Source organism: Rosa rugosa, chromosome 6 (assembly GCF_958449725.1).
Source record: "Rosa rugosa chromosome 6, drRosRugo1.1, whole genome shotgun sequence".
Lineage (NCBI taxonomy): Eukaryota > Viridiplantae > Streptophyta > Magnoliopsida > Rosales > Rosaceae > Rosa > Rosa rugosa.
The window spans coordinates 32578668-32591647 of NC_084825.1; the positions used below are offsets into that span (position 1 = coordinate 32578668).

Here is a 12980-nt window from a genome sequence, read left to right on the forward strand (position 1 = left end):
GTAAAAGCGATTATATTAGAAGCACACAAAAAGCTCGATCTAGGGCTGTTATGCATACTGTACCAATTGATAAACTTTTTAATCTGTTAAACCAATAAAATGCATCTAGAAGGCTAGAAGTACTTTTGGAAGTTTCAAACGTGCTCTAACTAACTAGCTCAATTAATCACTAGATTTATATGCCTCTATAGCTGTGACTGTGAGAGAGAGAGAGGGGATAAAATCAGCTGTCCCCAATTACACTATCCCCATTCTGAGAGAGAGAGAGAGAGAGAGAGAGAGAGAGAGAGAGAGAGAGAGAGAGAGAGAGAGAGAGAGAGACAGAGGATACGAGTGTAATACATATATCGTTTAAATCGTGGACTCCTGGTTGATTTGCATACATAACAATGAACTTAATTACGTAATGGTATAGTCACATCTCTGTCAATTAGTTAATTAAAAACTGCGCATGCCCCTCCAAAAGAAACTCAAAGAATGTGCAGAACTAGCTGTAATGACAGGCTTACAATCCATTGACCCTTAACTAGCGCAAATCATCTTATCTTTAAGCTCTCCGTGAAACCTCAATCATCGTCTCTATAGCCATCACCTTAATTAGCATTAAGTCCGAAAATTACACAGTGATAGAGAGATCGGTCGATGGAAGAAGTCAGAGGCACAGTTTGTGTAACTGGTGGAACAGGATATATAGCCTCATGGCTGATTCTGAGGCTGCTTCAGCATGGTTACTCGGTTCGAGCCACCATTAGATCCAACCCTGCTAGTAAGTAATTGGGAGCATATATGGACAGAGATGCAGTTAGTTTTAATACATATTCATATACCAAACGATTCAGAGAATCGATATGTATGATATGTTTTCTATTGCATAACTTAATTTGTTCAAGCTAATTTCTTATTTCCAGAAATTTAACTCGCTTTTAAGGCCTTTCAGGTTTCATAAACACGCGGTTTGAACCAGTTAACCAGATCGGATACTTTTGTCCAAATTAAGCAACGTAGTTTTAGGGTTCAGAGTTGATCAAATAATCTGCAGACTCTAATTTAATGAGCTTGTATATGTTCCATTTGTTTATGGCAGAAGGCAAGAGAGATATCAGCTACCTGACAAGCCTTCCAGGAGCACAAGAGAAACTCCAAATCTTCCATGCAGATCTCAACAACCCCGAGACCTTCAACGACGCCATCCAAGGCTGCACCGGTGTCTTCCACCTTGCTCACCCCATGGACGTTGAAGGCAAAGAACCCGAGGAAACCGTAACCAAACGAGCCCTGGAAGGAACACTAGGCATTTTGAAGGCATGCCTAAGTTGCAAGACGGTGAGGCGAGTGGTTTACACATCCAGTTTGGCCACAATATTGTACAACAGCAAGCGTCTTGAAGAAACTGATGAAAACACATGGAGTGAGGTTGATGTATGCAGAAGTAACAAGCTTGTGAGCTCTTCTTACTTGGTTTCCAAGACTCTGGTGGAGAGGACAGCCCTGGAATTTGCAGAGAGGAATGGTTTGGATCTTGTCACTGTGGTTTTGCCTATAGTAGTTGGACCCTTCGTTTGTCCAAATGTTCCTGCTTCCGTGTACATGGGCATGGCTCCCATTTTTGGTATACTATTTTTCCCTTTATACTTTATAAACTAGATTAATACAATGCATGAAACGATTAAAATATCAGGAAATTAGATACATCGAGGGTCAAAATAGAAAGGTATCAACACAAAAATAAGGGAAAGTATATAAAGTATTGAGCAAAATTAACTAAACTAATGTGCATGTACACACAAAAACTTGTTCATTTCAAGGATTTTGTTGACATTCTAAGCCTTGATGCATGTATGTCAATGCTATATTCCGGGACAAACCAATTGTCATATATGCTAATTTAACATATTCATTTCATGTTGTTGACAAGAAGTGTATCTCACATCAAGAATGTAAATCGTTCTAACTTCTTTGATATATAAAATTAATAATGTCATGAAAGTTTGAAATTCTAACTCTGCATACCGGCCTTACCAAATGATTTAGTTTTTTTAACTTGACGGTATCAAAATGATTTGGTTTTCTAACTTGTATACTTGAATTCTTTGATCGATCATACCATTTTTGACATAAACATGAATGCTAGCTAGCCATTTTTGACACACACAAAATCATTTATTCTGTCATATTTGCCAAATAGTACTACATCTGTACATCATTTGGGATATGCTCTTTATTAGCAAGTCGGATATAATTGATTCCATGCCACTTCTTTCTGAAGTTTTATTGCATTCTATATAATTGAATTTTAATTTGCTCAATTAGCTAGTGTTTTTTTTAATCCATGCAGGTGACCAAGAGCAATGTAAATATCTTGTTAGCACATATATGGTGCACATAGATGATGTGGCGAGTGCCCATATCTTCCTTCTTGAACATGCTAATGCAAAAGGGAGGTACATTTGTTCGTCGATCCAAACAACGATTCATGAGTTATATGACTTTCTTTCCGCAAGATACCCAGAACTTCATATATCAATACCAGAGTAAGACTTATCGATCGTTTCTCCTGTTATATTCTTGTAAATGAAATGCTAGCGTTAGTAGTGCATGCATATGTATTACATCAATAATCAGCAATTCAAAACGGCCCATATAATGATGACATATGATCGATGTAGGGTTTCACAGTAAGTCTCAGACCAATAATGATTAACGGTTTAAAACTTTAAATTAACTCACTTGAGCGTTAACGATTGAAGCTAACATACCTCATAACATTTCTTCATTAATTCTTCTTCTGCATGTGATTTCAAATTAATGTGTCAATGCCTACTCACTTTTTCTAATTGGTTCCTTTTCAGTCAGTTAATGGAGATTAAAGGTTACAAAGGAACTAATGTATCATCAACGAAACTGTTGAATACTGGCTTCAAATTTAAATGCGGCCTTGGGGAAATGTTTGATGGCGCTATTCAATCTTGCAAAGAGAAGGGTTTTCTATAATTCATGTTAGCCAGTGAGCTGTGGCTGGTTAGTTAGCTTGTCTAACTAACATCATGGATGTCACAATTCAAATCTCATTAGCATTGGGTATAAGTGGGAATATTAAATGTGTATGTGTGTGTGTAATTCATGTTAAGAAAGGGAGTAAATATTTGCAACACCTTTACCTTGGTGATGAAAGTAGCTATTTATTTCTACCACTTTTTTCTAGTACACCTTTATCTGGTTCTATCTCTGGGGCTTGGTTGTAAGTGCACATGAGATACCTTTGCTTTGCCCACATGGAGTGCAAAATTGACAAAGTGAAAAATTTTGCAGATTCCTCGTGAGTCACGAATGAGGTGAATTTGTTATTCTAAAAGCATCTTTAGCAAACCCTCTATTTTGACTCCTTAACGTACTATTTTGGAGAACATGTTTAGCTTCTTATCTATTTTAGCAACTGCACCAGACTCCTAAGTAACTCTCTATTATAACTTTTAATCTCATTCCTAAATATAGAGTGAGATGAGACTCTATAATTTAAAACATTCATTTTGAGTTGTTTTGTGTAATTTATATATATATATATATATATATATATATATTTAAATTATTTAATCTTCATTTAAAAACAATGTAAATTCAAAACTAGCTAAAATATAGAGTACTGATGCAGATGTATTTCTAAGTGGTTAGCCAAAATGACTTTTTAGCTATTCTGGCTAAAATTTGACTCAAAAATGGCTAGCATTGTTAATTCTCTATGAATCATGAGGTTCTATTAGGAATTACTTTACTTTCCTTTCATATATACTAGAAATTGCCTACACCCGATGGGTGTGGCTGTGTGGGAGTAGTGGTCGGGTAGTTATGCTTAGAGTGGGTAGTTTTAGGAATTTTTTTTATAGAAAATTACACAGTAGCACCAGACCAAAGATATAAACACAGAAAACCCACCTTCAAATAGTTTTATACAAATAAGGACACAAGCCCAAGCCCAAAACCAAATAAAGCAGGCATGGCTTCGAATTTTGATGGAAAATGACTAAAATGTCCAATTTTCATCACAATTTACGCGCATGCCACTGACATAATCCACAACAATCAAAAACTGAAATCTCAAAACGCAAAACGCAAACCTCAAATCAGAAACGCTAAAACCTCCAGCGACGGATCCAAAACGCATTGCAAAATCTCTGAAGCAGCAGCACTCAGCTTGAATCTGGCTTCAATGAAGGTCGATAAGGTAAGCCCTTACTCCAATTTCTGTGGGTGAACACAGCTTTTGGTTTATACTTGAAGATTTGGAATTTGGGAGACCTCGACTGTATTGTTCGCTGTTCATAGTGACAGTTTGGTTTGGTTGGCCCTTTTCCGACCTCAATTTGTTCCTCTGGGCATGGATTAATACTGGATAATGCTTGGTTCACAGAGCTGAAGAACTTGATGGAAATCGGAGAATTTGCTTTGTCTTTGGTCGAGTTATCAAAGAAGAATAGCTAGCCCGTTTGCTTTCAATGTGAACTAATCGGTTGGCCAGATGCGGGCAGACTAGAGATTGATAGAAGTTGTGTTGGAATTAGAACAAGGGCTGGGAAGTTTTGGTTTGTTCGGACTACGCAACATAAAGGTACAATTCTCTATACTGGGAATGATCTCGACATGTAGATATTGATATTTGTTGAAAAATTAACAAAGTTTGGCAATTACTTTGATTATAGAATTGGACACTTGATTCTTCATGATTATTATAAAAAATGAATATGAAAGTTTGATGCAGGAAAGTATGGATGTACAACGAAGGTGCTGGGTTTGAAATTTATGTCGTCAAGGTCAGCTGGGTTTTATTTAAAGATTTTGGCTTTGGTGAGATATGGTTGTTTGTGCACAATGATAATGGGTTTACATGCTTATTTGAGTTCATTTCACAGAGAATGGTAGTTTGGTATCCAATCTTAATTAAGAGTGATTATATAGAAAGATGAGAACCATTGTATATCAGTATATGCATTGACTAAATTGGTCTTTAAACGTGAAATAAGAAGGGGAAAGAAAGATATTTGGAATTTGGATGCTGTACCTTTTGCAAAGTAGCGGTTACTTGATAATTGTTGGTAATTAAGAAATGCAGTGGCTCTTAGTAAGATTATGAACTTAAGAGATGGAAGTGTATAGATTGTTAGTTAATTTGGTATATGCCAGTTTCCAGCCAGTATACTTGGTTTACCATTAATTGTGATACTGGACATAAGTTGTAAGTATATGTATACATTGTGTGTAAGCACGGAAATTTTATTCCCACATGCTTTTGAAGTAACTAAAGTACTGGTTTCTTGCTGTACTCACTTTGATTAATTGAAATCCTTGAGTTCTCTGTGAATAGGCATAAACAAACAAAGAGGAATCCTTGTAAAATGAATAACACCAGCGAGTGCAGTAGCAGGATTGGACGATGACGAGTGCAGTAGCAGAACACGAGTACGAGGGCAGTAGCAGAACTGGACGGAGTATGAGTGCAGCGAGTGCAGTAGTAGGATTGGACGAGTGCAGTAGCAGGATTAGGCGATGACGAGGGTAGTAGCAGAACTGGACGAGTATGAGTGCAGCGAGTGCAGTAGCAGGATTGGACGAGTGCAGTAGCAGGATTAGGCAATGACGATGGCAGTAGCAGAACTGGACGAGTATGAGTGCAGCGAGTGTAGTAGCAGGATTCGACGAGTGCAATAGCAGGATTAGGCGATGACGAGGGCAGTAGCAGAACTGGACGAGTATGAGTGCAGCGAGTGCAGTAGCAGGATTGGATGAGTGCAGTAGCAGGGTTAGACGAGTGCAGTAGCAGGATTGGACGAGTGTAGTAGCAGGATTGGACGATGACAAGTGCAGTAGCAGAACACGAGTACGAGGGCAGTAGCAGAACTAGACGGAGTATGAGTGCAGCGAGTGCAGTAGCAGGATTGGACGAGTGCAGTAGCCGAACATGAGTAGCAGAACTGGACACGAGTACAAGTGATGTAGCAGAACTTGATGAGTATGAGTGCAGCGAGTGCAGTAGCAGGATTGGACGAGTGCAATAGTAGGATTAGGCGATGAGATGAGAGCAGTAGGAGAGTGAGATCTTATGAAATAACATAAAGGGATTATTCTCAAGGAAAAAAAAAAGTAACATAAACGGATTATTCTCAAGAAAAAAAAAAGTATAATCCGTTTATGTTTCTCAGAAAAAAAAAAAAAAACATAAAAGGATTAGAAGTCAAAAGAAATAGTTAATGGTAAAAAAGTAAATTAACTCATGACATGTGGCAAGTGAAGAGCAAATTGTCCTTATTTGTAAGATTTAATCATTATAAAGGAATTTATAAGTCAAAAGAAGTAGTTAAGGGTAAAAAAGTAAATTAACTCATGACATGTGGCAAGTGGAGAGCACATTGTCCTTATTTATAAGATTTAGTCCTTATATGTTTAATTCAATCTTTAAATGATGTATTTGTTAAGTCATATTTTGTCAATAACTTATATGTAATTTGTTATTTTTTTTAACTAGTTTTTTATTATGTTTTGACACTTTTGTCCTTGATGAATAAAATGTTATCCATGATATTTTAATCTTTGAGGGTTGACAAGGTAAAAAAAATCAATTTTGACTAACAAAGCCTATTTTCTTAATAATAGTATAGATAATTTCACTCATTATAAATGAGGTGTCAAACTCAACAAAATAAAAATAATACAATTTTCCTTCTTAATATTTCCAAACAGAAGAATGAGTATATATATCTATATATTTATTTATTTATTTTGACAAACATATCTATGAGTTTATAAAAACTTGTATTATCTTTCCAGTAGAAATGCCTAAATAAGGATGGATGTACACTTCTTAGTCTTGCTATCTTCTATGTTTACATAGCTCAGTACAATGTAATTGGGGCAATGCACTTACCAGTTAGGAGTGCGCTTGCGTCTTCTAAATTACACGGTTGAACCGAGGATCAGTGTTCATTGGTAAATTTGGTATCGAATATATTCATATCCGATGATGTATCATGTATGGTAACCTTTATTAATAATTAGCAGGGCCCATCCACTATGTATGTGAAGAGAAGTTAAAGGTAGTGAGAAAGTTTTTAATACAACTATCACGTTTTCTGATATTTTTCTTTTTTTTATTCTTTTATTTTTTATTTTACAATTTACTATATTATCTCTATTGATTAATCATATTTAATAATATTTTAATATATAAGGCTTAAATTGGTAAAAAAATAATAATTGGGAGAGCAAGTCATTTTATCTTAATAATAGTTTAGATAAAAGATTCCTTAGAAGAAAAAAAAAGGGCTAAAGTCTGTTTAGTCCCTGTACTATGCCTCTCTCATCGTTTCAGTCCCTGACATTCCAATTTAATCTGAAAAGTCCCTGATGTCTCAATTTCAGTCTAATAGGTCCTTTCCGCGAAAAATTAGAAATTGGCATTGGGTGAAATGTCCAATATACCCCTCAGTTATTTCTTTTTTCTTTTTTTTTTCCTTTTTAATTTATTTTTTTCCTTTTTTTCTTTTTCCTTCTTAAATTTTTTTTTTCTTTTTTCTTTTTTTTTTTCCTTTTTAATTTCATTTTTCCTTTTTTTATTTTTATTTTTTTCCTTTTTCCATTTTAATTTTTTTTTCTTTTTTCATTTTTCCTTTTTAATTTCTTTTTTTTTCCTTTTTAATTTCTTTTTTTCCATTTTTCTTTTTTCTTTTTCATTTCTTTTTTGCTTTTTAATTTCTTTTTTGCTATTTCTTCTTTTTTTCTTGTTCCTTTTTAATTTTTTTTCCTTTTTAAGTTCTTTTTTCTTTTTCGTTTTGCCTACTTTCTACTTCCTCAACCCACCAGTCCCATTCCGATCAAACTCCACAACCCATCTGTTTCCCAATCAGCTCGGAAATTCATCGCTAAACCACTCCCCTCTTGTTTTCACAGTCTACTTCTCTCTCTCCCACTCAAATCCCACTTTCTCTCTCCACATCAAGCCTCAATTTGGAAACTTTTCAGTGAAAATTACCATTTTTTTAACTTTTCACTGAAAACTACCATTTTTTCAAACTATGAGGTTTTTGGGTCTTGCTCAAAATGGTGATTTGGATTTTGGGTTTGGTTGAAATGGTGGTTTTTGATGGCCAAGTTGACAAAAACCAGAAGTGAAGAAGAAGAATAGTGATGGAAAAGAAAAATGGCCGCTGGCGTGGAGAACAAGAATTGGGGTTTCGGGTCGATCTGGATTGGTTCGCCGACGTGGCGCTATTGATGCAGCAGAATACGATGATCATTAAAAAGGAAAAAGAAAAAAGAAAAAAAAAAAGAAAAAAGAAATTAAAAAGGAAAAAAGAAAAATAAAAAAAGGAAAAAAGAAATTAAAAAGAAAAAAGAAATTCAAAAGGAAAAAGAAAAAAAAATGAAAATGGAAAAAGGAAAAAAAGAAAAATAAAAGGAAAAAGAAAAAAAAAATTAAAAAGGAAAAAGAAAAAAGAAACAAGAAAAAAAAAGAAATTAAAAAGGAAAAAGAAAAAAGAAAAAAAAAAGAAATTAAAATGGAAAAAGGAAAAAAATAAAAAGAAAAAAGGAAAAAAAAAGAAAAAAAAGAAATTAAAAAGGAAAAAATTAATTAAAAAGGAAAAAAAGAAAAAAGAAATAACTGAGGGGTATATTGGACATTTCACTCAAGGCCAATTCCTAATTTCCCGCGGAAAGGACCTATTAGACGGAAATTGAGACCTCAGGGACTTTTCAGATTAAATTGGAATGTCAGGGACTGAAACGATGAGAGAGGCATAGTACAGGGACTAAACAGACTTTAGCCCAAAAAAAAAATAACAGAAAAGAACAAGAACCACAGCCTCTTTATAATCATGGGATAGGGACCCAGCTTCCACCAACAACGTACCGTAGGGAAGTTCTAGTGCACTCAAGCAGAATTGATAAGAAAGTGACGAGACAATGGAGTTGAAAAAATAGCACACCTAGAAAAGATGGTATATGGGGTTAAAATAAATAGATATATCTAGAGAATGCAACGAACCAGATTTGTGAACTGAAGACAGAGTCTCAATGAGATAGATGGAAGGAGAAAAAGGTAGAGTGTGTGTAACGGGAGGTTCAGGGTTCATAGGGTCCTGGTTGATTTTGAGGCTTCTTGAGCATGGTTACTATGTCAATACCACTGTTAGATCAGACCCAGGTGAGCCACCTTCACAGTTTCACTTCCCTTGCTTTTATAAATGTGGGTATTAACTTAGTTGATTCCTCGATTAAAGAACTAGGGGTTTTAATTTTGACTGAGCTGGTTGTTTATGTATCTGCAAGTCAAATTATCTCTGGGTATGAATTATTTGTTTTGATCATAATAAAGATGAGCTTTCCTTTTGTAAACCTGTAAAAGAAATTGAACCAAGTTTTAAATTTAATGCCTAGAAGTGAGTTATAGTGAATGTTCAAATCTTTGCCTTTCTGAAACATTTTTTTTCAATATATTGGGATAAAAGGCCAATCTACAAGTTTTCTTTATTGTTAAATTGTTCTGTATTGTTAACACAAACTGAAGTTTGGCGCAATTTTTCTGCTAGCTACTTACTTATTTGAGAACAAAGTAATACTTACTTATTTTAAGCAAATCATAACGCTAATACTTTTTCAATAAGAACACAAGAAAGATTTAAGCTTCCGCACAGCTCTACCAGGAGCAGAAGAAAGGCTCCAAATATTCAACGCATACCTAAGCAATAACCCGGAAAGTTTCAATGCAGCCTTCCAAGGATGCGTCGGAGTGTTCCATGTTGCTACTCCGGTTGACTTCCAAGACAAGGAACCTGAACCAGTAGTGACCAAACGATCAGTCGATGGAGCCCTTGGTATCCTCAAGGCGTGCCTATATGCAAAAACAGTGAAACGGGTTGTGTACACTTCTAGTGCCTCTGCTGTTGCATTTAACAACAAGGATGTGGAAGACATGGATGAGAGTTTTTGGAGTGACACAGATTACATTAAAGCTTTAAACCCGTATGGAGGCTCATACTCGATTTCGAAGACATTGACTGAAAGAGCAGTTCTTGAATTTTCGGAGAAAAATGGATTGGATGTTGTGACGGTAATTCCTTCTGTTGTTGTTGGCCCCTTCCTTTGTACCAAGTTCCCTGGCTCTGTTCGAAGAACAGTGGCTCTGGTTTTGGGTATGTTTAGCATAAAAATGACTAAAAGCACATCTGCTTTGGTTGCATTTCCAAAAAGTACTACATATCCTATACAATTTCTATTTGTGCAAACGATCTACTTTGTCTTCTGTTAAACTTGGGGGCTTCAATGGCATACAATGTGTTTCCTTGAAGTTGTACACATCATTGCATCCAAGAAGTCTGTTTTAGCAATGCAATTATAGTCGTTGGCAATACTACCGGATATAATGTTAGCCCTTAGGATAAGCAAACACCTAATATAATATATATCAGGCTATTTTGAATCAACAATAACAACAGTTTCAGAGAATTCACGAGTTTAGTACATTCTTACTTAAAATCGATGTTAAGAATAGATGTTTGACTTCTAGAATTGGATCAAGGATCCTTATTTGGTGAAGTATCTTGTGAATCTGTAAGAGTTTATATCATTCCAAGTTAGCATGTTGGAATTGGAAAATTTGGAAATGCCTTGTTTTCAAGAATTAGTAAAGGATACTGCACATTTAAAATGACAGACATGAAAATGAAGGATCTAAAATCCAAATCTAGAATAATTAAGCCTTTATTTGATTCCAAAGTCCTAGCTAGCCACACGTTAAAAAGCTTCTTTGACATCTATTCTTAATGCAGGTAACAGGGATGAATATCCTTTTCTTATCAATTTATCAGTGGTACATGTGGATGATGTCGCCAGAGCGCACATTTTCCTTTTCGAACATCATGATGCAAAAGGGAGATACAATTGCTCATCAAATGTCATAACAATTGAAGAAATGGCCAAGTTCCTTTCAGCCAAATTCCCCGAATTTCAAATACCCTCAGCAGAGTAAGTTAACTATTCTACTTCATATTACTTCAATCTCTCTTTTTGCAATGTATTTAGTCTTGGATCTATCTAAGTTTTGCAGGTCATTGAAGGAAGTTAAAGGTCCTAAGATTCCTGGTCTGTCATCAAAGAAACTCTTAGATACGGGTTTCAAATTTAAGTATGGGGTTGATGAGATGTTTAGTGAGGCAATTCACTGCTGCAAAGAGAAGGGTTATCTGCCATCTAGCATTATAAGGTCTACATATATATGTATACTTTAATACATTACCGGTACAATCATTCCCAGTTTGGTTGGGAAAGGAACTTTTCTGGTTTAATACCAATAATGTAGAAATAAAATGATTTGGAATGGTTATTAAGGTGAACTGAAGATGACTAAAAAGAAACTAAATGCAAATATCACATTCATCATTCTAATAGGTTAAAGCTTGCCTTTTTTTAGGTACAAAGAATCCTCATGAATGGTCGTTAAGGGGGGTGTATTCAATTCAGATTTTAAAAGATTTTGTTTGAGTTTTTATAATCCATGGATTTACTTAATCCACGGATTGTTTAAATTCTATATGGACTCTGATTGATTTTAATGGATTGATTTACTAGTATTTGTTTAGATTTTACAAGTTCTTATGATGTTTTTGGTAGGTTATTTTTTTTTCTTCTTTTTCTTTTTTTTTTTTGAAAGGGAAAAAAAAAGTGTATGGATCCAACTATAATGCTAGATCAGTGACAAAAAAGTGTGTGTGTGTCTATATATATATATATATATATATATATATATACAGATTTTATCCAGAGCGAGGCCTCGCTTTGAAATTTCAGAGCGAGGTTAGGGTTTAGGGTCACTTTTTGGTCTCATATCCACATCTCGACCGTTCAGTTTTTTGGTACTAATGTATAGATCATCTATGCAAAATTTCAGCCAAATTGATGATCTTTAAGGTATCTAACTCACTTAAACCAGTGGACGAACTGAATCTGTCCAACCTAAACCGTACTAGCTTTAAGGCAGTTATCAATGCCTTAACGACCATCAATTTGGTTGAAATTTTGCAGAGATGATCTATACATTAGTAGCTAAAAACTGAACGGTCGAGATGTGGAAATACGACCGAAAAGTGACCCTAAACCCAAACCTCGCTCTGAAATTTCAAAGCGAGGCATCGCTCTGGATAAAATCTGTATATATATATATATATATATAATCTACCATTCTTTATGTTGTGTATAATGATATATGAATAATAAGAGAAAACTAATCAACCAAAATGTTACACAAAAAATAAAGTAGTAAACTAATGACATAATTTATTTCATATCTAATTTACAAAAGAAACATGTGTGTATGTAACGGCCCATTCTGGTTTTAGATGAATATATGTATATATATCAGCACCCAGTTTCGGGTTTGATTCAAAAAAAAGAAACATGTTTGTATGTATCATCTTAACAATACCATTGAAAGTGAGCTTAATTAGCTAGAAGGATTAAGGCTTCCAGAGCTATAGTGATAAAAATAAAAATAAATTATTAGATGAGAGCAGAGGCACAGGCAGAGGAGGATAGTGGGAAGATAGGTTTAAGACAAAATAGATGAGTGTCACCTATTGAGAGCTGCTTCTTGTTCTTTTTCTTCTTCTTCTTTTTTTTTTCTTTTTTTGTTTGGTGAAGACCTTCTTCATTTTTTGAGTGAGAAAGAATCCATCAAAATCTCTTGGAAAATGGTTGGATTGTTTTTGAGTTTTGATAAGTATAAAAAGCACTATAAAATCCTTCAAAATCCAGCATTTAATGAAATCCTTAAAAATCCGTATACTTTTGAATATCTGCAGATTTGAATGGATAATTTTAAATCTTAATTGAATACATCAAGATTTTAAAGGATTGTTTAAAATCTCAATTGAATACCCATAGATTTTCAAAATACAAAAAAATCTTGTAGACTCTTAAATGAATACACCCCCCTAAAT

At 34.7% G+C, this 12980-nt stretch overlaps 2 protein-coding genes across 4 annotated transcripts; both read left to right on the forward strand.

The window, feature by feature from the left end:
• The first annotated feature begins 608 nt into the window (after positions 1 to 608).
• Positions 609 to 3083, forward strand: LOC133713521 (protein BRI1-5 ENHANCED 1-like). Its single transcript, XM_062139568.1, has 4 exons — positions 609 to 766; positions 1085 to 1609; positions 2336 to 2531; positions 2850 to 3083. Exons 1-4 carry the CDS (start codon positions 643 to 645, stop codon positions 2989 to 2991), a joined length of 987 nt encoding a protein of 328 aa, XP_061995552.1. The 5' UTR covers positions 609 to 642; the 3' UTR covers positions 2992 to 3083.
• A 5884-nt stretch (positions 3084 to 8967) lies between these two features.
• LOC133715835 (vestitone reductase-like) lies at positions 8968 to 11378 on the forward strand. Of its 3 annotated transcripts, none has more exons than XM_062142497.1 (4): positions 8968 to 9190; positions 9651 to 10178; positions 10815 to 11010; positions 11085 to 11235. In XM_062142497.1, exons 1-4 carry the CDS (start codon positions 9070 to 9072, stop codon positions 11098 to 11100), a joined length of 861 nt encoding a protein of 286 aa, XP_061998481.1. In that variant the 5' UTR covers positions 8968 to 9069; the 3' UTR covers positions 11101 to 11235. The 3 variants fall into 3 exon arrangements, with proteins under 3 accessions (XP_061998481.1, XP_061998478.1, XP_061998480.1); XM_062142494.1 differs by having other exon boundaries at positions 8971 to 9190; positions 11093 to 11378; XM_062142496.1 differs by having other exon boundaries at positions 8982 to 9190; positions 9756 to 10178; positions 11093 to 11378.
• The last annotated feature ends 1602 nt before the right edge of the window (positions 11379 to 12980 follow it).